Below are 27,732 nucleotides of genomic sequence, written 5' to 3'. Positions count from 1 at the left end.
TGTACACACTAACTGCTATTATATTTTAATCCCTACTTCCTGAATGATGACACTTTGTTTGATTATCCCAGTGCATGCTGGGATACTCAAACAACGTGTCATCAGGGAACAGAGGTTGTAGTCACTTATGCAGACACTGCCCAGACTATGAAACAAAGCATAATCAGTGGCGCTCGCTTCATGGGCTAGGATAGTCCCTGCTGTGTTCCTGTGTCCTGAGCACTGTGAGATGTGCACAATCACAGCTCACGTTTTGTTGTTGGCTCAGATCAGTAGTAACCAGCCGGCCACAGAGCGGTGTCACAATACCCAGCCTGCAAGAGACCAGCTCCGCCCCCGCAAGTGACATCACTGGTCTCCTGCATGCCAGGTATTGTGACATCACTTTGTTCTTCAGGCTTAACTGGGCACTGACAAACAATATCTGTTGCTATCACATTATATACACACATTGTCATGATACAGTGGGTACATAAAGTATTCAGGCCCCTTTAAAACTTTCACTCTGTTTCATTGCAGCCATTTGGTAAATTCAAAAAAGTTCATTTTTTTTCTCATTAATGTACACACTATACCCCATCTTGACTGATAAAAACAAATGTAGAAATTTTTGCAAATTTATTAAAAAAGAAAAACTGAAATATCACATGGTCAGAAGTATTCAGACCCTTTGCTCAGTATTGAGTAGAAGCACCCTTTGAGCTAGTACAGCCATGAGTCTTCTTAGGAATGACACCACAAGTTTTTCACATCTAGATTTGGGGATCCCCTGCCATTCTTCCTTGCAGATCCTCTCCAGTTCCGTCAGGTTGAATGGTGAACATTGGAGGACAGCCATTTTTAGGTCTCTCCAGAGATGCTCAATTGGGTTTAGTTCAGGGCTCTGGCTGGACCAGTCAAGAATAGTCACAAAGTTGTTCTGAAGCCACTCCTTTGTTATTTTAGCTGTGTGCTTAGGGTCATTGTCTTGTTAGAAGGTGAACCTTCAGCCAAGTCTAAGGTCCAGAGCACTCTGGAAGAGGTTTTCATCCAGGATCTTTGTACTTGGCGCCATTCATGTTTCCTTCAATGACAACCAGTAGTTCTGTCCCTGCAGCTGAAAAACACCCCTATAGCATGATGTTGCCACCACCATGTTTTACTGTTGGGATTGTATTGGGCATGTGATGAGCAGTGCCTGGTTTTCTCCACACATACCGCTAAGAATTATCACCAAAAAGGTCTATCTTTGGCTCATCAGACCAATCAATCTTGTTTCTCATAGTCTGGGAGTCCTTCATGTGTTTTTAAGAAAACTCTATGCGGGCTTTCATATGTCTTGCACTGAGGAGAGGCTTCTGTCGGGCCACTCTGGTGGAGGGCTGATGATAGTTGACTTTGTGGAACTTTCTCCCATCTCTCTAATGCATCTCTGGAGCTCAGCCACAGTGATCTTGGGGTTCTTCTTTACCTCTCTCACCAAGGCTCTTCTCGCACGATTGCTCAGTTTGGCTGGACTGCCAGGTCTAGGAAGACTTCTGGTGGTCCCAAACGTCTTCCATTTAAGAATTATGATGGCCACTGTGCTCTTAGGAACCTCGAGTACTGGAGAAATTATTTTGTAAAAATGGCCAGATCTGGGCCTTGCCACAATTCTGTCTCTGAGCTCCTTGGCCAGTAACTTTGACCTCATGATTCTCATTTGGTGTGACATGCACTGCGAGCTGTGAGGTCTTATACAGACAGGTGTGTGCCTTTCCAAATCAAGTCCTATCAGTTTAATTAAACACAACTGGCCTCCAATGAAGGAGTACAGCCATCACAAGGAAATGGGCAGCATGTGACTTAAATATGGAGTATCTGAGCAAAGGGTCTAAATAATAATAATAATAATAATCTTTATTTGTATAAAGCCAACAAATTCCGCAGCACTTTACAATTAAGCGGGGACATATACAGACAAATTCAATACAAGTTAAGACAATTTAAACAGTGACATGAGGAGTGAGGTCCCTGCTCGCAAGCTTACAATCTACAAGGAAATGGGGGGGACACAATAGGTGAAAAGTGCTTGTTATTTCAGGTCTGGCAATTATAATAAATAGGGATTTTCATATAAAGCTGCATGATCCGGTCATCAGCCCGTGTGTTTAAGTGCAATAGTCAAGTATCAAGTGCAGTTATCATGAGCATGGAGGGTGTGGAAACAGATGAATAGTAGGGTGCAGATTTAGAATAATAAATGCTTATGGCCATATAATATATCAGTTTTCCTTTTTTAATAAATTTGCAAAAATGTCTACATTTGTTTTTTTTCCCGTCAAGATGGGGTGCAGAGTGTATATTAATGATAAAAAATGATTTTTTTTTAAATTTACCAAATGGCTGCAATGAAACAAAGAGAAAAATGTAAAGGGGTCTGAATGCTTTCCGTACCCACTGTACCTTCGCTGTTGCTCTTGTACAGAATGCTTAGCTCGCTCTTCCTGCATTGGCGCTACAGCAGGAGGTGGAGCTTGCAGAAGCAAGGGGTACTGAAAGGCTGGAAACATCCTGGGAGGTTCCTGAAAAGAGAAGACACTTGAGCCTGTTACCGAGCTTGCAAATGGAAATGGAGATTAAACTTATAAAGAATATGTACACTGGCGCCTAATCACCTGAAAGGGTAGAGTAGAATGCTGCGGGAGCTGCAAGTGGTTGCAACAGGTTCTGTGCCAACCCTGTTAAAAAGAACAACCAAGTAGTAAAAGATAATTTGAACCACTGCGCTACCCAAGATCAAAAAAACAAAAACTTACTTACTTGTTAAGAAGTCAGTTTTTGTATATAAGAGCCACCTATTCCTTTAGGAGAGAGGTTGAACCTGATTGTAGTATGTTACTGAAAGGAATATCATAGAGTCAGTGAAATTGATATTAACAAGATCGTGAGGGAAGATAATCACGAATATTGTATATACACACTTACTTATTGTGTGAGGCTGTATGTGCTACACTTAAGGTGTTCCTATGTGGATTCTGATGTTAGTCCTTCCACAGGTTTAGAGAATAATTCTGAAGGAAAATAGTAGATTGTATATTATAGAACATAGATATCCTAACAGACCTCCACCTTGTGTTAATAATGATATCGATTCAGATCACTTACTGCTTATGTTAAGCTCTGACGGCTGCACCTGGAGTGCTTACTTGCCGCAGTCTGGTGAACCGATACTGAGAGGGATAAGGTGGTAATGTGAACAATCTGTCCTAGAACTTTTAGAACTAGCAGTGCCAATAGAATAAAGCTATCCGTTCACTCACCATATACTTTCTGGAGTAAGCGCTTATCCTGATGTGCCTGTAATATTTGTAGCGCTGATTCCGTCCGGCAATTGGTGGTGCGGGCAGTGCCAGGGGTTCCTGAAGAGTCGCGTGCTAGTGGGAGCGCAGGAGCACGGGAGAGCACCAGCGCTTCGTGTGCCCCGGCCGGAAGCAACGCTGAGGACGCGGTGACGAATTGGGGGCGGAGCTGATGTGACGTCACACAGAGTAAGGACGGGTGCGCGATGGAGACAAGCTGCCTATGCGTTTCGAGGGTTCTCGAACAGATTGTTCACATTACCACCTTATCCCTCTCAGTATCGGTTCACCAGACTGCGGCAAGTAAGCACTCCAGGTGCAGCCGTCAGAGCTTAACATAAGCAGTAAGTGATCTGAATCGATATCATTATTAACACAAGGTGGAGGTCTGTTAGGATATCTATGTTCTATAATATACAATCTACTATTTTCCTTCAGAATTATTCTCTAAACCTGTGGAAGGACTAACATCAGAATCCACATAGGAACACCTTAAGTGTAGCACATACAGCCTCACACAATAAGTAAGTGTGTATATACAATATTCGTGATTATCTACCCGCACGATCTTGTTAATATCAATTTCACTGACTCTATGATATTCCTTTCAGTAACATACTACAATCAGGTTCAACCTCTCTCCTAAAGGAATAGGTGGCTCTTATATACAAAAACTGACTTCTTAACAAGTAAGTTTTTGTTTTTTTGATCTTGGGTAGCGCAGTGGTTCAAATTATCTTTTACTACTTGGTTGTTCTTTTTAACAGGGTTGGCACAGAACCTGTTGCAACCACTTGCAGCTCCCGCAGCATTCTACTCTACCCTTTCAGGTTACATAGTTACATAGTTACATAGTTATTAAGGTTGAAGGAAGACTTTAAGTCCATCTAGTTCAACCCATAGCCTAGCATGCCCTAACATGTTGATCCAGGGGAAGGCAAAAAAAACCCATGTGGTAAGAGTAAGCTCCATCATGGGGAAAAAAATTCCTTCCCGACCCCACATACGGCAATCAGACTAGTTCCCTGGATCAACGCCTTATCAAGGAATCTAATATATATACCCTGTAATATTATACTTTTCCAGAAAGGTATCCAGTCCCCTCTTAAATTGAAGCAATGAGTCACTCATTACAACATCATACGGCAGAGAGTTCCATAGTCTCACTGCTCTTACAGTAAACAATCCGCGTCTGTTATTATGCTTAAACCTTTTTTCCTCCAGACGTAGAGGATGCCCCCTTGTCCCTGTCTCAGGTCTATGATTAAAAAGATCATCAGAAAGGTCTTTGTACTGTCCCCTCATATATTTATACATTAAAATAAGATCACCCCTTAGTCTCCGTTTTTCCAAACTAAATAGCCCCAAGTGTAATAACCTATCTTGGTATGGCAGACCTCCCAGTCCTCTAATAACCTTGGTTGCTCTTCTCTGCACCCACTCCAGTTCAGCTATGTCTTTCTTATACACCGGAGACCAGAAGTGTGCACAGTATTCTAAGTGTGGTCGCACTAGTGACTTGTATAGAGGTAAAATTATGTTCTCCTCATGAGCATCTATGCCTCTTTTAATGCATCCCATTATTTTATTTGCCTTTGTAGCAGCTGCCTGACACTGGCCACTGAATATGAGTTTGTCATCCACCCATACACCCAGGTCTTTTTCATTGACGGTTTTGCCCAGAGTTTTAGAATTAAGCACATAGTTATACATCTTATTACTTCTACCCAAGTGCATGACCTTACATTTATCCCCATTAAAGCTCATTTGCCATTTATCAGCCCAAGCTTCTAGTTTACATAAATCAGCCTGTAATATAAAATTGTCCTCCCCTGTATTGATTACCCTGCAGAGTTTAGTGTCATCTGCAAATATTGAAATTCTACTCTGAATGCCCCCTACAAGGTCATTAATAAATATGTTAAAAAGAAGAGGGCCCAATACTGACCCCTGTGGTACCCCACTACTAACCGTGACCCAGTCCGAGTGTGCTCCATTAATAACCACCCTTTGTTTCCTATTCCTGAGCCAACTCTCAACCCACTTGCACATATTTTCCCCTATCCCCATTATTCTCATTTTATGTATCAACCTTTTGTGTGGCACCGTATCAAAAGCTTTTGAAAAGTCCATATACACTACATCTACTGGGTTCCCTTGGTCCAGACCGGAACTTACCTCTTCATAGAAGCTGATCAAATTAGTCTGACATGATCGGTCCCTAGTAAACCCGTGCTGATACTGGGTCATGAGGTTATTCCTCTTCAGATACTCCAGTATAGCATCCCTTAGAATGCCCTCCAGGATTTTACCCACAGTAGAGGTTAAACTTACTGGCCTATAATTTCCGAGTTCAGTTTTTGTCCCCTTTTTGAATATTGGCACCACATTTGCTATACGCCAGTCCTGTGGTACAGACCCTGTTATTATGGACTCTTTAAAGATTAAAAATAATGGTCTATCAATGACTGTACTTAATTCCTGCAGTACTCGGGGGTGTATCCCATCCGGGCCCGGAGATTTGTCAATTTTTGTGATTTTTAGACGCCGCCGTACGTCCTGCTGGGTTAAGCAGGTAACATTAAATTGGGAATTATTATCACTAGTCAAATTGGCTGCCATGGGATTTTCTTTTGTAAATACTGATGAAAAAAAGTCATTTAGCATATTGGCTTTTTCCTCATCCACCATTTCACCCAGACTATTTTTAAGGGGGCCAACACTATCATTTTTTAGTTTCTTACTATTTATCTAGTTAAAGAATATTTTGGGGTTATTTTTGCTCTCTCTAGCAATGAGTCTCTCTGTCTCAATCTTTGCTGCCTTGATTTGCTTTTTACATAATTTATTTAATTTTTTGTATTTATTTAATGCCTCCTCACTACCTACTTCCTTTAATTCTCTAAATGCTTTCTTTTTGTCCCTTATTGCGCCCCTTACAGCTCTATTTAGCCATATTGGTTTCCTCCTATTTCTAGTATGTTTATTCCCACACGGTATATACTGTGCACAGGTCCTATCCAGGATGCTAATAAATGTCTCCCATTTTCTTTGTGTACTTTTATGTCTCAGGATATCGTCCCAGTTAATTGCACCAAGATCCTCTCTCATCCGTTGGAAATTTGCCATCCTGAAGTTTAGTGTCCTTGTCACCCCTCTACTACACATCTTATTAAAGGAGACATGAAAACTTATTATTTTGTGATCACTATTCCCCAAGTGACCCCCAACCCTTATATTTGATATGCGGTCTGGCCTGTTGGTTAATATTAGGTCTAGCAGTGCCCCCCTTCTTGTTCGGTCCTGAACCAGTTGTGAAAGGTAATTGTCTCTCATAGTTGTCAAAATCCGATTACCTTTACTGGAACTGCAGGTTTCTGTTCCCCAATCTATTTCAGGGTAGTTGAAGTCCCCCATAATAATGACTTCTCCTTGAGTCGCAGCTTTATCTATTTGCTTTACAAGGATATTCTCCATTGCTTCCATTATTTTTGGAGATTTATAACAAACCCCTATCAGTAATTTATTATTTTTTCCCCCTCCCCTTATCTCCACCCACAGGGACTCTACATTTTCATTAGATTCACCTATATTATCACGCAGGATGGGTTTTAAGGTCGATTTTACAAACAGACACACCCCACCCCCTCGCTTATCTGTACGGTCATTTCTGAAAAGGCTATAGCCCTGCAAGTTAACAGCCCAGTCATGGCTCTCATCCAGCCATGTTTCAGATATCCCCACCATGTCATAATTATGTTCCAACAACATTAGTTCTAATTCGTCCATTTTGTTGGCGAGGCTTCTGGCATTAGTATACATGCACTTGATGTTCCTCTCTGTACCTCTATTCTTTCTTAAATTACTAACTGTTCTAACCCCACCCCCCATGCCTCCGCCACCCCCAACTTCCTTATTTGTGCCCAGGTCTCTATCTGCACTATCTTCCCCACCTATAAAATGAATACCCTCCCCCCCATTCCCTAGTTTAAACACTCCTCCAACCTTCTAACCATTTTCTCCCCCAGCACAGCTGCACCTTCCCCATTGAGGTGCAGCCCATCCCTAGCGTAGAGCCTGTAGCCAACTGAGAAGTCGGCCCAGTTCTGCAGGAACCCAAACCCCTCCTTCCTACACCAATTCTTGAGACACTTATTAACCTCCCTAATCTCCCGTTGCCGCTCTGGCGTGGCACGTGGTACAGGCAGTATTTCAGAAAATACCACGTTGGAGGTCCTTGCTTTCAGCTTGCAGCCTAATTCCCTGAAATCATCTTTAAGGACCTTCCACCTACCTCTAACTTTGTCATTTGTGCCAATGTGCACCATGACCGCTGGGTCCTCACCAGCCCCTCCCAGTAATCTGTCCACCCGATCAGCGATGTGTCGGACTCGAGCGCCAGGTAGGCAGCACACCGTTCGACGATCCCTGTCTTTGTGACAGATTGCCCTATCTGTTCCCCTAATAATTGAGTCCCCCACTACCAGCACCTGTCTGGCCTGCCCTGCTCTCCTATTTCCCTCCTTACTGGAGCAGTCACTCCTCCGGCATTCAGAGGACATGCCTGGCTGCAGCAGTGCTACCCCTGTACTGGCACCCCCCTCAGCTGCCAACTTAGCAAACTTATTGGGGTGTGAAAGATCAGGACTAGCCTCCCTGGCACTCTTCCCTCTACCCCGCTTCCTAACTGTCACCCAGCTAACTGCCTCACTGTCCTGCAGCTCCATCCTACCATCCCCCTCCTCATCTATCCCATTGAGCGTCTGCTCTGTAAGCAGAAGACTCCTCTCCATATTGTTTATGGATCTCAGTGTTGCCAGCTGCACATTTAGATCCAGTATCTGGGTTTCCAAATGCACAACGTGCTCACATCTCGCACAGCAGTATGCACCCTCGACCGGCTGATCAAGGACTGCATACATGTGGCAAGATGTGCACTGGATGGCATTAACAATTGTGGAGCACATTTCCTAATGGGGATTGCAACAGACAGAAACGTTAAATAAAAATAAATACAAAGTATTAATTAACACTTGGAACAGCAATTCCTCCCTTGGAAACTCCCTGATTCCAAAGTCACTGAGTCACAAGTCACACTTACCGCGGTCCACACTCAGCTCGCTCACACTCGCTATGCTGAAGATTTAAAGATTTTTATTTTTTTTTTCCTCTATTTCCCTTCAACAACAAGCCACCTTGCTGTTCTAATGCACTTCCAAAAAGGACTTGAGCCCCAAACAGCTGCCCCTTATAAACCCTTGATTATGACCGCCCACCCTAAGTTAACCCCTTGTGAATATAGCTACTCCCAATTCAACAACTCACACAAATTCACACAGGTATTTGTTAAAGGCCTTCCAAATACCTCTTCACTGAGTCACAAGTCACACTTACCGCCGTCCACACTAACGCTCAGGTCACACTCAGCTCGCTCACACTCGCTATGCTGATGATTTAAAGATTTTTTTTTCCTCTATTTCCCTTCAACAACAAGCCACCTTGCTGTTCTAATGCACTTCCAAAAAGGTGATTAGGCGCCAGTGTACATATTCTTTATAACCTTTTTTACTCGTATCTGTGCTAGTACACTTTGGCAGCCTCACCATGGCCATTGATGCCTTAAGAAAGGATAGGGAATTCAGACGTACATTCATCCAAAAACAGTTTGTACACCATAGGGACACAACCAATCAGCTTGACCAAGCTAGAAGCCTATTAAAATCATTGGAAAAACAACTAATTAATGAGATGAGAGATCTATGGGTTTGGTGATCTACAAAACACTAGCTGGAGACTTCGGTGACCCCGACATCCAGCATGAATGGGACAATCTATTTTTGCAATTTTCCAACCAGGTTTTACAATTTATTATTAATAAACGTAAGTCTAACCTCAAAAAAACAAGCGATTTAATAAGTATTTCATTTGAGCAATTGAATAATTTCAATCATCTGGATGGTATCCAGGATCTCACTGCTAACATCATGTGTAGACTGAAGGAGAAAGAAAAAGAAATAATTTCTAAAAAATTAAGGAAATTTGCAAGGGACAATATTCCCATAGACAACACTCCTAAAACAACAATACTCAATGAACCTGGGACACCCGCTTCCAACTCGAGGAACTATGTCACCCTCGATGAATATAACTTGACTCCAGCACATAATTCTATGGATGCCTCCATGATCTTCTCCACATACTCCAATTCCACACAATATACCCCGGTATCAGTTCGCACTAATGGGAGAACCCAGTCTACTACATCCATAAGGGAGGGAGAGACTATTAATGACTCCCATAATAACATACGGACCACAATAGGGCAGGATCCATTGGGTCGAGAACCGATAAATATTGCTACCTCTAACAGATATGCCCAGCTATCCTTACGTGGTGAAGAACCAGCTAATAATGAAAGTTGGGAAGTCTCTACCCCCACGAGTACCAGTCAACCTCCACATAGGGTAGAACCCATTAGGCAAAAACAAGTGCGGACATTCTTTACCAAACAATCGAATCCAATTAACAAAAAAGTACAAGGTAATAATTATGGGAACTCAACCGCCAAATCCACAAATGGCACCCATAGTAACACCATTAATAATAGAAACAAAAAAACATTAAGACCCAGACCAAATACTAGCACAAATAAGGATTTTTTTCGGACACTAGGCGCAAGACCAAAAGAGGTAAGAGAGGAGGGTCACTCTCCCAAAAGAAAATAAGTAAACAAACAACTACTAGTACCCAAAAAATCTTCAACCTTAGCTCATATATATTGACACAGAATGAACAAACACTCCTACATAAAGGTTTAAAGTTCGCACCAACAGCTAAAGCCAAACCCTTCAACCTATATATAAGCGTAAATTTTTTTTTACAGAACCTAGCTCTTAAAAAATACTTCCTCAAAAAGAGCAATGATAACCCAGGTACTGCTATTTCTACTCTGAATCAGCTACCCATGGAGTATGTTCACACCCACTTAGCTTGTCCATCCATGTTCAATCACCTTAATGAGTACTCCAACTCATTTCGGGCCTTCGAAACTATGGTAACAACAGATATCAAAAAAATGTACAAAAAGAATTCCAAATACGCTCCACATAACTTAAACCCTAGCGAAAGGAATGCTATCATCCAATTACAGGAGAACAACAACATTATAATCCGCCCGGCAGATAAGGGGGGTGGGATTGTCGTATTGGATTATATGAAATACCACAACGAATCCCTAAACCTGTTGGGCGACACAGTTACATATAAAAAAATGACATTTGATCCCACATCAAAATTTATGAAAGAGCTTAATACATTGGCTATAAAAGGGAAAACTTTAGGTGTCTTAAATAAAAAAGAATACCAGTTCATAAAGAGAACCCCCTCTACAGCCATATTTTACCATATTCCAAAAATACATAAGAGTACAGATAACCCACCAGGAAGACCCATCATATCGGGTATAAACTGTTTAACAGCTAACCTATCCAGGTACGTGGACACTCACCTACAGAAGTGCATGCCACTACTACCTGCGTATTTAAAGGACACCACACACACTTTACAAATTCTGGAAACAATAGAATGGAAAAGTGGCTTCATCCTAGGAACTCTGGACATCAAGTCCCTTTATACTGTAATTGACCCACTAAAGGGTTGTCAATCAGCAGAATTTTTTCTTAATAATCTAGGCACCTACAAGAACACACAAATTCAATTCATAATTGAGGGTATTGAGTTCATTCTAAAGCATAACTACTTCCTATATGAAAAACAGTATTACCTGCAAACACACGGGACAGCTATGGGTACGCGGTTTGCGCCCAGCTTCGCAAAATTTTATGTAGGCAAGTGGGAGCTCGAGTTCATCTACAAGGACAGTCATCTCCGGAAAGGCCTACAAATCTGGCACCGCTTTATAGATGACATCCTTTTTATTTGGAATGGTTCACTAATAGACCTACAAATTTTTATTTCCAGTCTCAACTCCAATAATTATGGCCTGGAGTGTACGCCTACCATTAGTTATACCAGCGTAAACTTTTTGGACCTAACAATTTGTGTAGAACAGAACAAATTAATTACTAAGGGCTTCCACAAACAAGTGGACTCAAACAGCTACATTCATATTAGCAGTTGCCACTTGCCAGTTTGGCTTTCTAATATTCCAAAAAGCCAATTCTTGAGGATTAGAAGAAACTGTACAGAAGTTGAGGATTATCGTAAGGAAAGTGACCACTTGGTAGCACAATTTGAGGAAAAAGGTTATGATATATCCACTCTAAACAAAACAAGAACAGAAGTAGAAACTATACCAAGGGACTCCTTAATCCACAAAACCACAATTACCTGCAATCCCCCTACTATACACGAACAAATAGGGCAAGTCCCAATAATAACGCAATTTCATTCAGGTCACAGACGTTTTAAAAACATAATTCACAAGCACTGGCCCATTCTGAAGGGGACAAGTGTATTGGCAATCTGTTACCTTCAAAACCTAAGTTTGTTTATACAAAAGCACAAAATCTACGACTCTTACTTGCACCAACTACGAAATCTGTAATTCCCACAAAAAATCCTAATAACAAAAAACAAACATGTCTAACTGATCCCAAAGTAAAACAACAAGGTTTCATGCCATGTGGCAAATGCACATGCTGTAGACGAGTTTCTATTAAAAAAGAGATTCGCACCAGCTTCAAGGACGCCAATGAAATGAATGAATATCTCATCAATGACTATATTACTTGTCAAACCACAGGGGTCATTTATATACTAAAATGCCCGTGTGGAAAGATCTATGTAGGCCGTACAAAAAGAAGACTGATGGATAGGATTAATGAACATCTTAATAACATTAGTAAGGGGTTCATAGGACATCCATTATCCTGACATTTTTCGGAACAACATAATCACTCCATCTGTGGAATTTCTTTTTGGGGCATCCAGGTGGTCCCACGCAATTCTCGAGGGGGGGACTATATAAAAGCCATGTCCCGGGTGGAGTCCAGGTGGATATTCACCTTAGACAGTCTGGCTTAAATCAAGAAATAGAACTATATGCTTTTTAAGAACCCTACCCCCCCCCTATAACCTCATTACACACATTAGCGGAGATATGTAAGCAGGTTGAGTGATTGGAGATTATTACTATTATGTATTTTTAGTTATACATCATAATATCGTTTTATCCACCATTTTTTCTTAAGTCATTTACATTAGTATATATCGTTATGATTACAAACATTTTTTTTATCCATATTAAAATCTTGCTAATCCCTCTAGGTTTTTAATAAATATAGGGAATTGCACAGACGTGATATCCGGTTATTTTTATATTTTTATATATTTCTGGTTTGCTTTTAAAAGATTAATATTAACTCTATATTTAATTTACATTATCCCAAGCGTAGTAGTTTTTAATCTATAAATTAATAAAAGATGTTTTTATTATTACTAAATTATCTAATGGTATATGTAGGGATATTTATCGTTTTTATTATACAGAGCCCCAAGTCTCTTTCACTATTCTATCATGTAGCTCTGAATTGACGGCAATAGATGTAATCCGGCAACTATAGTTCAAACTATTATGTTGCTTGATAATCAGGGACCACTAAATGTGGGCAATTAGCTTAAATTATTGTGCCAATTATCAATTAGGGGTTCCAAAGGGCGCTCAATTAGTAATCAGGCGGCTATTTAAAGACGGGTCCCTATAATGGAGACATAGCCCTGACGAAGAGGGAAGTTAACCCTCGAAACGCGTAGGCAGCTTGTCTCCATCGCGCACCCGTCCTTACTCTGTGTGACGTCACATCAGCTCCGCCCCCAATTCGTCACCGCGTCCTCAGCGTTGCTTCCGGCCGGGGCACGCGAGGCGCTGGTGCTCTCCCGCGCTCCCACTAGCACGCGACTCTTCAGGAACCCCTGGCACTGCCTGCACCACCAATTGCCGGACGGAATCAGCGCTACAAATATTACAGGCACATCAGGATAAGCGCTTACTCCAGAAAGTATATGGTGAGTGAACGGATAGCTTTATTCTATTGGCACTGCTAGTTCTAAAAGTTCTAGGACAGATTGTTCACATTACCACCTTATCCCTCTCAGTATCGGTTCACCAGACTGCGGCAAGTAAGCACTCCAGGTGCAGCCATCAGAGCTTAACATAAGCAGTAAGTGATCTGAATCGATATCATTATTAACACAAGGTGGAGGTCTGTTAGGATATCTATGTTCTATAATATACAATCTACTATTTTCCTTCAGAATTATTCTCTAAACCTGTGGAAGGACTAACATCAGAATCCACATAGGAACACCTTAAGTGTAGCACATACAGCCTCACACAATAAGTAAGTGTGTATATACAATATTCGTGATTATCTACCCGCACGATCTTGTTAATATCAATTTCACTGACTCTATGATATTCCTTTCAGTAACATACTACAATCAGGTTCAACCTCTCTCCTAAAGGAATAGGTGGCTCATATATACAAAAACTGACTTCTTAACAAGTAAGTAAGTTTTTGTTTTTTTGATCTTGGGTAGCGCAGTGGTTCAAATTATCTTTTACTACTTGGAGATTAAACTTAGTAGCAAGGTGTCTACCAACTTATCCTTAATTCAACTGGACATACCCTGCCAGAAGGTCAGCACAGGGGCCTCTTCGTTCCAGGCCAGCTCCGCCACCAGGGTGCGGAAGAATAAAGCATACTGAGCAACGGGTAGAGTCAGCAGGGACAAGGTGGAAGATGAGGTAAGACCAGTTTCCTCAAACTGCCTGCAACATCTATAAGAAACTTCCAGAGTCACAAGTCTTGGGATCATCGTGCTCTCAAATGGGATTTGCTCAAACCAGGGATCGTCCAGATAGCATAGAAACCAAGAAGGCAATATTGGTCTGGTCAGAAGGAAAAAGATAAACGTGGAGAGTGAAGTGGATCTGGCACTGGTTTATGAAGTGTCAGCTTTCTCAAAGTGGGACAGAAGTGAAAGCTAAAGCTTAGATGCTCTACCAAACACTGGAACTCCAGGTGGCTTCCCAGGAGAAGATGACAATACTGAGGAATGAGGGACTGTTATGATTGAGGCACAGGATAGTGTGGATACAGAGGTTGACAAATCCTGCAGCTGAGTGGCCATCACATTAAGTGCGTACATCAGGTGGTCTTTACACTCACATAGCCAATGAACCTCCTCATACTTAGGAGACTTGAGGTCTTTAGATCCCATACTGTCAGCACAGTCCATCGCCTAAGCTTACTGAAATGCATGTGGGTGTGGACCCACTGAGCCACTGATCGGGCTCAACCTAAAAGGGCGTGAGTGGCTACCTTGTCTTCACTAGCACCTTTGATTGTGAAGATAAACTTGAGTTGCAGAATAGCTACCAGGTGCCACTTCAGCGCAACGTCCGGATCTGCAGCAGCTGACCCATGAGTAAGAGCAGGTATGCAAGGTAGAGGGTGAGAGAGAGAGAAACATAGCCAGATGGTCAAGAGTCGGGATAGGTTGCATGGGTACACAAAGCAGGGGTCAAAAGGGGAGAGATCAGAGCAGATGAATAGACAAGCCGGGTCGAACACAGAAGGGATTAAACAGAGGTACACCTTGGCAGGAAGATAGAGACAAATTACACTATAACCTAAGCTCAGGCATGTGGCGCTGCCTGATATAGCATTTGCTGGTTGGTGATTACCTGTGTAATCCAAACTATGCAGGACACATCAAAGTTAAATTCCTGCAGGATCTGGCGGCATCCTCCCCTAGCCATGAGGAGATATCAGGGATATGCACCAGAGTTAAAAGTGCTGCATAAGGAGTCAGCGCGAATCAGCCTGACATGAGGAAAAGCAGAGCGGTGAATGCAGCGAGTAGCATGGCGCAGGGAAGCTGTGACAGTTACCGCCGTGACATTAATCAAATCATAGACGGCAAGAAGTCTTTGAGAAGCTGTTCTACTTGATTTACTCTAATGGATACAATCAAGGGAACAGTTGGGTTTGTTAAAAGGACATTAATGCTTCAGATTTGTTCATAAAGTTCCATGCCAAATACCCTTTCTCTTCTCTGTAACACACTTTGGACTAACCTATACAGGATCCAGGGCTGAGAGCTGCATCACTCATTTCTTGTGTTTAGTCACATCTCTATCTCTCTCCTTTAAGTTGCTCCAAGTTGCCACGGCTCTTCTTCTGGTCTTCATGTCATCAACTCTGCTGTTCCAACTCTGCTACATCAGATCTTTACTGCATCGACTGTGCTTCTCAAACTTTTTCTCTTGGAACCTCATCAGACTGATCAAGACCCAGGTCTCACCAGACGGAGATGATGTCTGAGCCTTTCAATTTGTAGTTAAAATCCATACTGAAATTGAAAATATCTCTAATGTTTCCTTCTTTTGTCACTGGAACCCAATAAAAGATTACCTTAGCAACTCAGTTGATTCATTCCAAACTTATTGTAAACTATTGCTGCATCTATAGAAAGGCCTGTGTAGAATATTAACACCGCTATGAAAATTGCCTTCTTTGCTGTGTCTCGCCAACAACTAGCTAGTACCCCACTGCTTGGCAAGCTCTGATGTATCCTAAGTGGAGGTCATTGTTGTAGAATAAGAATCCATAAAGGCATCTCTAGAGAGGAGACATATCACCTTCACATTGAACACACGAGATTAAATTATAACTGGGGAAGTAAGAAACTAATTTTAACTGGGGAAGTGTGAGAGAGCTAATACTTCATCCTCCATTGAAGTAGGAACTCCTTTAGTGAACAAATATTTGCAAAACAAGATCTGCTCTAGGAACTAGACACTAAGCCTAGGATTTGTATATTCAGTGTTATGAACTGGTGGTTTAGGAGCAACATGGGACATGCTCTGGAGGAGGTGGTACCTGTACTGACCGCAGTTCCTGAGCTTAACACAACACTAGAAGTAGCCGTGGGATGTTCCTGTCACTCCCTAGACACCTTGTCACAGCCAGAGGACTAACTATCCCTAAAGATAGAAACTGGAAAGCTATCTTGCCTCAGAGAAAATTCCCAAAGGACAGACAGCCCCCCACAAATATTGACTGTGAGTGGAGAGGGAAATGACATACACAAAATGAAACCAGGATGTAGCAAAAGGAGGCCACTCTAGCTAGATAGATAGAACAGGACAGAATACTGTGCGGTCAGTATTAAAAACTAGAAAAATCCACCACAGAGTTTACAAAAATCTCCACACCTGACTAAAGGTGTGGAGGGTAAATCTGCTTCCCAGAGCCTCCAGCTTAACTGAATAAATCCATACTGACAAGCTGGACTAGAAAAAACATAGAATGTGCTGAAAGATTAAGTCCACAACAAGTGGACAGCAAAAGAACAAAGCAAGGACTTATCTTTGCTGAACTGGTCAGAATATCAGGGAAATCCAAGAGAGATGTGAATCAAACCAGGAACCATTGCCAACTGGCACTGGTTGAAGGATAGAGCCAGGATAAATAGCCGAGCCAGAAAGACGATCAGTCGAAGCAGCTGCTGACTGCTAAATCCAAGGAGCAGCAGTTCCACTCAAAACCACCGGAGGGAGCCCAAGAGCAGAACTCACAAAAGTGATGGACCCGTAGAAGCGCTATTGTTCAGCGTGAAACGGCCGTCGTCCCGCCTCTCACACTCCTCACCTTGGAGACTCCCCCGTGCCGTGAAGCTGTACATTTTCTCATGTTGCAATAAAGAAGACTGCTGACCACGGTGCCGGTGAGTGCTGCGTTATTTGTTCTATTTTCCTGTCACAAAAGTGCCACTTACAACCACCGGAGGGAGCCCAAGAGCGGAATTCACAACAGTACCCCCCCTTGAGGAGGGGTCACCAAACCCTCACCAGAGCCCCCAGGCCGATCAGGGCGAGCAAAGTGAAAGGCACGAACCAAATCGGCGGCATGGACATCGGAGGCAACAACCCAAGAATTATCCTCCTGGCCATAACCCTTCCACTTGACAAGATACTGAAGCCTCCGCCTCAAAAAACGAGAATCCAAAATTTTCTCCACCACATATTCCAACTCCCCCTCAACCAACACCGGGGCAGGAGGATCAACCGAGGGAACAACGGGCACCACATATCTCCGCAACAAAGATCTATGGAAAACATTATGGATGGCAAAAGAGGCTGGAAGGGCCAAACGAAAAGACACCGGATTGATAATCTCAGAAATCTTATAAGGACCAATAAACCGAGGCTTGAACTTAGGGGAAGAAACCTTCATAGGAACATGACGAGAAGATAACCAGACTAAATCCCCCACCCGAAGCCGGGGACCAACACAAAGACGGCGGTTAGCAAAACGTTGAGCCTTTTCCTCAGACAACGTCAAATTGTCTACCACATGAGTACAAATCTGCTGTAACCTGTCCACCACAGAATCTACACCAGGACAATCAGAAGGCTCAACCTGCCCCGAAGAAAAACGAGGATGAAAACAAAAATTACAAAAGAAAGGCGAAACCAAAGTAGCCGAACTAGCCCGATTATTAAGGGCAAACTCGGCCAATGGAAAGAAAGCCACCCAATCATCCTGATCAGCAGACACAAAGCATCTCAAATAGGTTTCCAAGGTCTGATTAGTTCGCTCAGTTTGGCCATTTGTCTGAGGATGGAACGCCGAAGAAAAAGACAAATCAATGCCCATCCTAGCACCAAAGGCCCGCCAAAACCTAGAAACAAACTGGGAACCTCTGTCAGACACAATATTCTCCGGAATGCCATGCAAACGAACCACATGCTGAAAAAACAATGGAACCAAATCAGAGGAGGAAGGCAACTTAGGCAAAGTTACCAAATGGACCATTTTAGAGAACCGGTCACAAACCACCCAGATAACAGACATCATCTGGGAAACAGGAAGATCCGAAATAAAATCCATGGAAATATGGGTCCAGGGCCTCTCAGGGACCGGCAAAGGCAAAAGCAACCCACTAGCGCGGGAACAGCAAGGCTTGGCCCGGGCACAAGTCCCACAGGACTGCACAAAAGAACGCACATCCCGCGACAAGGAAGGCCACCAAAAGGACCTAGCAACCAAATCTCTGGTACCAAAAATCCCAGGATGACCAGCCAACACTGAACAATGAACCTCAGAAATTACCTTACTAGTCCATCTATCAGGAACAAACAGCTTCCCCACTGGACAGCGGTCAGGTTTATCAGCCTGAAATTCCTGAAGCACCCGCCGCAAATCAGGGGAGATGGCAGAAAGAATCACCCCTTCCTTAAGAATGCCAACCGGCTCAAGGACTCCAGGAGAATCAGGCAAAAAACTCCTAGAGAGGGCATCAGCCTTAACATTCTTAGATCCCGGAAGATACGAGACCACAAAATCAAAACGGGAGAAAAACAGGGACCATCGAGCCTGTCTAGGGTTCAGCCGCTTGGCCGACTCGAGGTAAATCAGATTCTTATGATCGGTCAAGACCACAACGCGGTGCTTGGCTCCCTCAAGTCAATGTCGCCACTCCTCAAATGCCCACTTCATAGCCAACAACTCCCGATTGCCAACGTCATAATTGCGCTCCGCAAGCGAAAACTTTCTGGAAAAAAAGGCACACGGTTTCATCAAAGAACCATCAGAATTCCTCTGAGACAAAACGGCCCCTGCCCCAATCTCTGAAGCGTCAACCTCAACCTGAAAAGGAAGAGAAACATCCGGCTGACGCAACACAGGGGCAGAAGTAAATCGGCGTTTAAGCTCCTGAAAGGCCTCAACCGCCGCAGAGGACCAATTCGTCACATCAGCGCCTTTCTTCGTCAAATCTGTCAGGGGCTTAACCACACTGGAAAAGTTGGCAATGAAACGGCGATAAAAATTTGCAAAGCCCAAAAATTTCTGAAGGCTCTTCACTAGGGTTGAGCGAAACGGGTCGTTCATTTTCATAAGTCGCCGACTTTTGGCAAAGTCGGCGTCTCATGAAACCCGACCCGATCCCTGTGCGGGGTCGGCCATGCGGTACGCGATCATGATTTATAACGCTTAACTGAATAAATCCATATTGACAAGCTGGACTAGAAAAAAACATAGAATGTGCTGAAAGATTAAGTCCACAACAAGTGGACAGCAAAAGAACAAAGCAAGGACTTATCTTTGCTGAACTGGTCAGAATATCAGGGAAATCCAAGAGAGATGTGAATCAAACCAGGAACCATTGCCAACTGGAACTGGCTGAAGGATAGAGCCAGGATAAGTAGCCGAGCCAGAAAGACGATCAGTGGAAGCAGCTGCTGACTGCTAAATCCAAGGAGCAGCAGTTCCACTCAAAACCACGGGAGGAAGCCCAAGAGCAGAACTCACAAAAGTGCCACTTACAACCACCGGAGGGAGCCCAAGAGCGGAATTCACAACAATTCAGAGAAAGAAAAGTATACTTCTGAGGCAAGAGCTTCCTCTGTTCTAAGAACTCTTCTAAGACTTTTTGGAGCCAGTGGTCAGTGATGAATATTGGGGTTTGCATCAATCTGATATTTATGGAAGATACATTTTCAGCATCGTAGCAAACATAATGCATTCACCCACATCACCGAAAGGTAATGCTAACGCCTTCAACTTAATATTGATCAGAAGGATGATGCTATCCATGCCATCTTTCATCTTTATAGTAAATTCATCTCTAAAAGTAAAATTAATCAGAGTTGGAGTTTATGTCATTGTTCATTTCTGGAAGACACAGTTCTCTGTGAGAGTGTTCCATTGTCCTGATTGGGGCTCTTCCCTACATAAAGATAAGAGCAATTCCTCCAACATCATGTTTATTACTAATCTTTCATCATTACCTTTTACTTTATGTAACTGTATATAAAGTATTGTTTCGTTCTCATTTTGTAACATCATTGTATATTCTTTATACACACTGCCTACCTTTCTGTATTAAATACATATAGTTCAGTAGATCTGTTCCTCTTGCTCTGTAAACCTCACTTCTGAAGCCATACGCTACCTGTAACGGGTGTCCAATCATCCTGCATAAACTATTGGTGGTGGCAGCTAGTAGTTCCTCTTGTTATTGTGGAGCTAATATTAACCTTACCAGTGTTTGTGTCTACATATATATTTATGTATTTTACTCATTTATATAGCACCATTAATTCCACAGCGCTTTACATACAATATATATACGTATATATATATATATATATATATATATATATATATATATATATTTTTTTTTTTTTTTATTATTTTTTTTTATTTTTTTTTTTTCACCCCTCCTGGGCCAATTAATCTTTAGTAAAGATGTAGTGGAAAACCCCTTTAACCTTTGAGTATACTTAGAAGTGTAGGAGGAACTGAGGGACATTCACATAACATACAACAAAATCTAAAATCTCTATTTACCGTATATACTCGAGTATAAGCCGAGATTTTCAGCCCAAATTTTTGGGCTGAAAGTGCCCCTCTCGGCTTATACTCGAGTCACGGTCTGTGGCAGGGTCGGCGGGTGCGGGGGAGAGGGCGCTGAGGCATACTTACCTAGTCCCGGCGATCCTGACGCTCCCCCTGCCCGTCACACTGTCTTCGGGTGCCGCAGCTCTTCCCCTGTACAGCGGTCACGTGGGACCGCTCATTAGAGAAATTAATATTCATTTCTCTAATCAGCGGTGCCGGTGACCGCTGATAGAGGAAGAGCCCAGCTGTCCGGGGGAAGGAGCGGGAAGCCGGGAGCAGGTAAGTATCGCATATTTACCTGTCCACGATCCACACGCCGGGCGCCGCTCTGTCTTCCCGGCGTCTCTCCGCTCTGACTGTTCAGGTCAGAGGGCGCGATGACGCATATAGTGTGCGCGGCGCCCTCTGCCTGATCAGTCAGTGCGGAGAGACGCCGGGACCGGACGCTGGGGAGCTGCAAGCAAGAGAGGTGAGTATGTGTTTTGTTTTTTTTATTGCAGCAGCAGCGTTATATATGGCACAGATTTATGTGGAGCATCTATGGGGCCAAACTGAACAGTGCAGAGCATATAGTGCACAGCTTTATAATGAGCATCTATGGGGCCAAACTGAACGGTGCAGAGCATATAGGGCACAGCTTAATAAGGAGCATCTATGGGGCCAAACTGAACGGTGCAGAGCATATATGGCACAGCTTTATATGGAGCATCTATAGGGCCATAATGAACAGTGCAGAGCATTGTATATGGGGCACAGCTTTATATGGAGCATCTATGGGGCCATAATGAACGGTACAGAGCATTCTATATGGCACAGCAATATATAGATAATATATGGGGCAATAATCAATGGTATGGAGCATTATATATGGCACAGCTTTATATGGAGCATCTATGGGGCAATAATGAATGGTATGGAGCATCTATTTTTATTTTTGCAATTCACCGGTAGCTGCTGCATTTTCCACCCTAGGCTTATACTCGAGTCAATAAGTTTTCCCAGTTTTTTGTGGCAAAATTAGGGGGGGCGGCTTATACTCGGGTCAGCTTATACTCGAGTATATACGGTAGATGTTTTTGGTCACATTTGGACAAGTTGATGGAAGGTAATGTGAGTGACTTTGCTACAAGATTCCTATAAAGCATAATTGTATTAATCTGGGCAATCTATGTTTGCATGGAATAGTCAGAGTGTCAAAATGACAAATTTAGGAAACTTAAAGATGGCATTGAAAAGACTCACTAGTGTATCACCTAAGAGTAGTGCCGAGGTCAGCAAAGTCTATTCTGGTGACATCAATGATTGATGACCCCAACCATGATATCCTGTTCTTCAGATGCTCCTGTGAACTGCAGATCAGTTCTTATAATATGAATATTATGTGCATTCAATCAATGTTGGAGCTGGTAGCTGATCAATAGAGGAGAAAAGTGTTCGACTTCACCAGTCTGATATTGATGACCTATTCTAAGGAAACTACATAATATTTGTTGCTTTGTTTTCATTCATTTTCATTTCACAGCACCCCCCCCAAACAAAAACAAAAAAAAACTGTTTTAAATGTAGCTATTTTTATATTTGATGTCACTTTTTGTATATTTGCCAGGTAAATTGGATTAGAAAACATAACATAGCTCTACATACTACCATAGTGGGGACAGTGGGTCAGACTGGTTTAGTGCTATATAAAATGCAAATATAAGATTGAAAAGGGAAAAATAACATCTGTAGAAGAAAAAGTTTGATACTTACATAATCAAATTTTTCAGCGTTACTTGCCGCTTGCTGCAAAAAATAAAAAGTTTGTTAACTTGTAGCAATCTACAGTGTGCATTAACAGCTTACATTTCAATATCTAAACATTTCAACATCATTTCATTGATTGTTAATGCATCATAAACTTCTACAATAATGAGAATGGTTTTCCATGGGGGGGATTTTTTTTTATTTTGGCAAATTTAGCTTCATAAATTTCACTTTCTATGTGTTTAACACTCAGAGACTGACACACTCTCTGCTATGTTCGATTTAATACATAGAGCAGCAGTTTGCATATAAAAATAAGATATATAAAAAAAAATATAATGAAATAAAAAAAGGGTTTGTCAAAAAAATCGCAGCAAGAAGTAAAGGCCCACATATACATTAAAACGAACCTGTCAGCAGGACTGTACTCTGTAAACAACAGACAGTGTCAGGTCGGCGACGTTATACTGATTAAAATAATACCTGGGCTGATTAAATCCATCTTGTGGTTGTTGTTTAACCCCTTAAGCCCCAAGGGTGGTTTGCACGTTAATGACCGGGCCAATTTTTACAATTCTGACCACTGTCCCTTTATGAGGTTATAACTTTGGAACGCTTCAACGGATCCCGGTGATTCTGACATTGTTTTCTCGTGACATATTGGGCTTCAAGATAGTGGTAAAATTTATTTGATATTACTATTATTATTATTGTGAAAAAAAAACGGAACTTTGGCAAAACGTTTGAAAATTTTGCAATTTTCCAACTTTGCATTTTTATGCCCTTAAATCACAGAGATATGTCACACAAAATACTTAATAAGTAACATTTCCCACATGTCTACTTTACATCAGCACAATTTTGGAACCAAAAAAGGGTTAAAAGTTGACCAGCGATTTCTCATTTTTACACCATTTTTTTTGTTAGGGACCACATCACATTTGAAGTCATTTTGAGGGGTATATATGATAGAAAATACCCAAGTGTGACACCATTCTTAAAACTGCCCCCCTCAAGGTGCTCAAAATCACATTAAAGAAGTTTATTAACCCTTCAGGTGTTTCACAGGAATTTTTGGAATGTTTAAAAAAAAAATGAACATTTAACTTTTTTTCACAAAAAATTCACTTCAGCTCCAATTTGTTTTATTTTACCAAGGGTAACAGGAGAAAACTGACCCCAAAAGTTGTTGTACAATTTGTCCTGAGTACGCCGATACCCCATATGTTGGGGGTAAACCACTGTTTGGGTGCATGGTAGAGCTCGGAAGGGAAGGAGCGCAATTTGACTTTTCATTGCAAAATTGACAGGAATTAAGATGGGACGCCATGTTGCGTTTGGAGAGCCCCTGATGTGCCTAAACATTAAAAAAACCCCACAAGTGACACCATTTTGGAAATTAGACCCCCTAAGGAACTTATCTAGATGTGTGGTGAGCACTTTGACTAACCAAGTGCTTCACAGAAGTTTATAATGCAGAGCCGAAAAAATAAAAAATCATTTTTTCACAAAAATGATCTTTTCGCCCCCAATTTTTTATTTTCCCAAGGGTAAGAGTAGGAATTGGACCCCAAAAGATGTTGTGCAATTTGTCCTGAGTACGCCGATAACCCATATGTGGGGGTAAACCACTGTTTGGGTGCATGGGAGAGCTCGGAAGGGAAGGAGCGCCGTTTGACTTTTCAATGCAAAATTGACTGGAATTGAGATGGGACGCCATGTTGCGTTTGGAGAGCCACTGATGTGCCTAAACATTGAAACCCCCCACAAGTGACACCATTTTGGAAAGTAGACCCCCTAAGGAACTTATCTAGATGTGTTGTGAGAGCTTTGAACCCCCAAGTGTTTCACTACAGTTTATAACGCAGAGCCGTGAAAATAAAAAATCCTTTTTTATTTTCCACAAAAATTATTTTTTAGCCCCCAGATTTGTATTTTCCCAAGGGTAACAGGAGAAATTGGACCAGAAAAAGTTGTTGTACAATTTGTTCGGAGTACGTGGATATCCTATACGAGGGGGGAACCTAGGTCACCCAGGAAAAAGAAACGTCGAGTGGAGTAAAAGTGCTCGAAAAAGAGTTAGTCCCTGCAGCTGCTCAACTTGTCCTTCCGCCTGGCCAGACTGTGTTCACATTGCCCGTACGAGCTTGAATGCCCCTCGAAGGAATGGAAGTCCAGATAGAACCAGCCCTATTGGACAAGGTACCTTTGGGACTCCTCATTGCTTGGACATTAGCCGTCATCCACGATGGTAACGTTGTGGTGCGATGCATCAACCTGAGGGAGGAAGATTTGACTCTTCCACCCAAGAGTGAAGTAGCACAGGTGCTGGGAATGCCAGAAAAATTGATACCACCGGAGGCCGTCCAGTTGGCAGTGAAACAGGGAGACCCATGGATTGTAGCCATAACCCTGACCCCGGAGCATCCGCCTGGAAGCACAAAGGAGGGGCGCCGAATTCTGGAGCAAATGCAGTCCAAATTGACAGGACTCTAACCGCAGCAGGTGCAACACGTAGAAGCTGTACTGGAACGTTATCAGGATGACTTCAGGTGCACTACAGCCATAACCCATGAGATACCCACAGGAAGTGCAGCACCGATCCGGGAGAGGTACCGACAGATACCGCCTCAAATGTACAAAGAAGTGAAAGAAATGTTGGCACACATGCTGGGAGAGCCAGAGCCCATGGGCAGCTCCCATTGTCCTAGTTCGGAGGAATGACGGGACCCTGCGTTTTTGTGTCGAATATATGTGGCTGAATGCTTGCATGGTGCAGGACTTCTATCCTTTACCCAGAACTGAAGAGTCACTCTCAGCCTTGAGAAAGGCGAAGTATTTCTCGTCCCTGGATCTGGCCAGTGGATACTGGCAGGTGCCCATGCCGAACATGACTGGCCGAAGACAGCATTCATACTGCTCATGGGATTGTTTGAATTTAACCGGATGTCATTTGGCCTGACTAACGCTCCTATGACATTCCAGCGATTGATGGAAAGGTGTCTGGGGGACCTGAACTTTGAAGGCCCGCTTATCTACCTGGACGTCTATGCAACCACGTTTGAAGAACACCTCCGGCGGCTGGAGCAAGTGTTAAGTCGTCCACAGAAGAGCGGACTGAAGGTGAAGCCTCAAAAATGTCATCTCTTCCATAAGCAGATCGAATACCTGGTGTCACGGTTTGTCTGGTTTGGTTCTTTTAGGGTTAACTCCTGTAGCCTCACATTGGTCCTGGGTGGACTTTATATAAGTCTCCTTCTGGGAGATTCCTTTGTCAGTTATACTTCCGCCCTTGGCTAAGTGTGTTGACCCCTGAGTGTGCTGTGTGCTAGTTTGTTTGATCTCTTGGCTTTCTGACTCGGTCTGTTCTCTGGATATTGCTTATTGGATTCCCTATTTGTACTTTCTCTGTCCGTTCGTTATTGACCTCGGCTTGGCCCCTACTATCCTTTCTGTCTAGTCCCTTGGTACTGTTACGCTATCCTGTGCTCTGACCCCGGCCTGATCTGTTTTTGTCTCTATCTTTACCCCTTGGTAGCTTTGCTTCTTAGTTGTCTTTCTAGGAGTTTTCCTTCACCTTCTAGTTCCCTGGAGCTTAGGCCACGCCCACTTGCAGTCAGGTGATTCAGGTCCTCTCAGGCCTGGAGCCAGTCTTGCTGGCTCTGCATTCCTGGGAGTCTGCGGCTCTCTCCAGATCCTGTCTTTCCAGGAATTAGTATCGGTGAGTGTCGCTCATATCTCCCACTCTGACATTATAACTGACCACTAAGTTATTTCTGTGTTTCTGCAGTTTTGGGCGTGTATTGATTTGAGGGTTATGGATCCCATACAGTCTTTATCTGAGCAGATGAAAAAACTGAGTCAGATGTTTCAGGCCTTAACCCTGGAGCAGCAGGCCCTGGCTCGTTCTCAGCAGCAGGTCACTGAGACTGTGCAGGGAGCATTGTCTTCTGGTGTTCAGGGGGCTATGGCGAGTGACGTTGTGCTGGTGTCTCCAGAACCCCCTGTTAAATTGCCTGACTTTTTCTCTGGAAATAAGAAGGAGTTCAGGGTTTTCAAAGAGGGTTGTAAACTTTTTTTCAATTTGAGACCACGGTCCTCTGGGGATGAAAGTCAGAGGGTAGGGGTCGTCATGTCCTTGTTAAGGGGGTCCCCTCAGGCTTGGGCATTTTCCCTTCCTCCCACCGCTCCTGAGAGAATGTCAGTGAATGCGTTCTTTGAGGCCCTCGGGCATATATATGATGAGCCTGACCGTGTGCGATTGGCAGAGGATATGGTGATGAATGTCTGTCAGGGGAAGCACTCGGCCGAGTGGTTTTGTACGGAGTTCCGCCGCTGGGCCGCGGAGGTTTCTTGGAACGATGCCGCTCTCCGAGGACTTTTTCGTAGAGGCTTGTCCGAGCGGCTACAAGATGCCCTGGCGTTACACCCTCCACCAAACACCCTCGAGGATGCCATGACTCAGGCCGTCCGGATGGACCGCAGGTTGCGGGCCAGAGGGGCGATGCAGGTGGAGACTCCGTTATTTCTCAGTGGAAAAGAGACTGTTTCTGAGCCTATGGAAGTAGGTGCCCTCAGCTTAAAAGAAAAAGAGAGAAAACGCCGGCGGGAAAAGCAGTTATGTTTTTACTGTGGTGAAGCTGGACATTGGAAGAAGGAGTGTCCTTCTTGCCCATCATCGACCCGGTCGGCGGGAAACGACTAGGTCTGGGTAGTTATCGAGGAGACTACTCAGACCCACAGGTACATTTGTCCTCATTTTCTAAGGTGTTGCTTCATGTGGAACTATTAGTGGATGGTTGTTCTTCTTTTTCGACAGCATTTGTGGACTGCGGCTCATCTATCAATCTGATTGACTCCCAATTGGTCACACGTTGCAAGATAGGGACAGTTAGGCTCAAATCTCCAATCAAAGTGGTGGCCATTGACTCCTCCCCCCTCACAAAAGAGGGAATTCTCTTTATGTCTGATTTGTTTTCGCTCAGAGTGGGTGCTGCTCACGAAGAGAAATTAAGTTGTTTTGTTCTGGACAATCTGCCAGCAGGCTTAGTGTTGGGTATGCCCTGGCTTCAACGTCATAATCCAGTTATTAATTGGAAAACGGGGGAGATTGTTCAGTGGGGGTCTAATTGTTCTAACTTGTGTTCTAAATCTGCATTGTTGGTTAAACCTGTCAAATCTGTGTCTGTGTCGTCTGTCGAGCTGGAGGGTATTCCGGAGTACCTGATAGA

At 43.1% G+C, this 27,732-nt stretch overlaps 1 protein-coding gene across 5 annotated transcripts in view; it reads right to left on the bottom strand.

Moving 5' to 3' along the window:
* Positions 1-27,732, bottom strand: part of GLS (glutaminase) — a 746,320-nt gene that overhangs the window by 394,612 nt on the left and 323,976 nt on the right. For all 5 annotated transcript variants that reach the window (XR_013218256.1, XM_077275591.1, XM_077275592.1 and 2 more), the window contains exon 8: positions 22,508-22,540. Coding sequence is in view for 4 of the 5 variants with exons in the window: in XM_077275591.1 (XP_077131706.1) it covers positions 22,508-22,540 (33 nt within the window). In the remaining variant the exon portion in view is untranslated. The remainder of the gene's footprint in view (positions 1-22,507; positions 22,541-27,732) is intronic.

The sequence above is a fragment of the Ranitomeya variabilis genome, chromosome 7, assembly GCF_051348905.1.
Source record: "Ranitomeya variabilis isolate aRanVar5 chromosome 7, aRanVar5.hap1, whole genome shotgun sequence".
NCBI classification, from domain to species: domain Eukaryota; kingdom Metazoa; phylum Chordata; class Amphibia; order Anura; family Dendrobatidae; genus Ranitomeya; species Ranitomeya variabilis.
The sequence above is the reverse complement of the archived record's forward strand: the minus strand, read 5'-3'. Positions and strand labels throughout refer to the sequence as shown.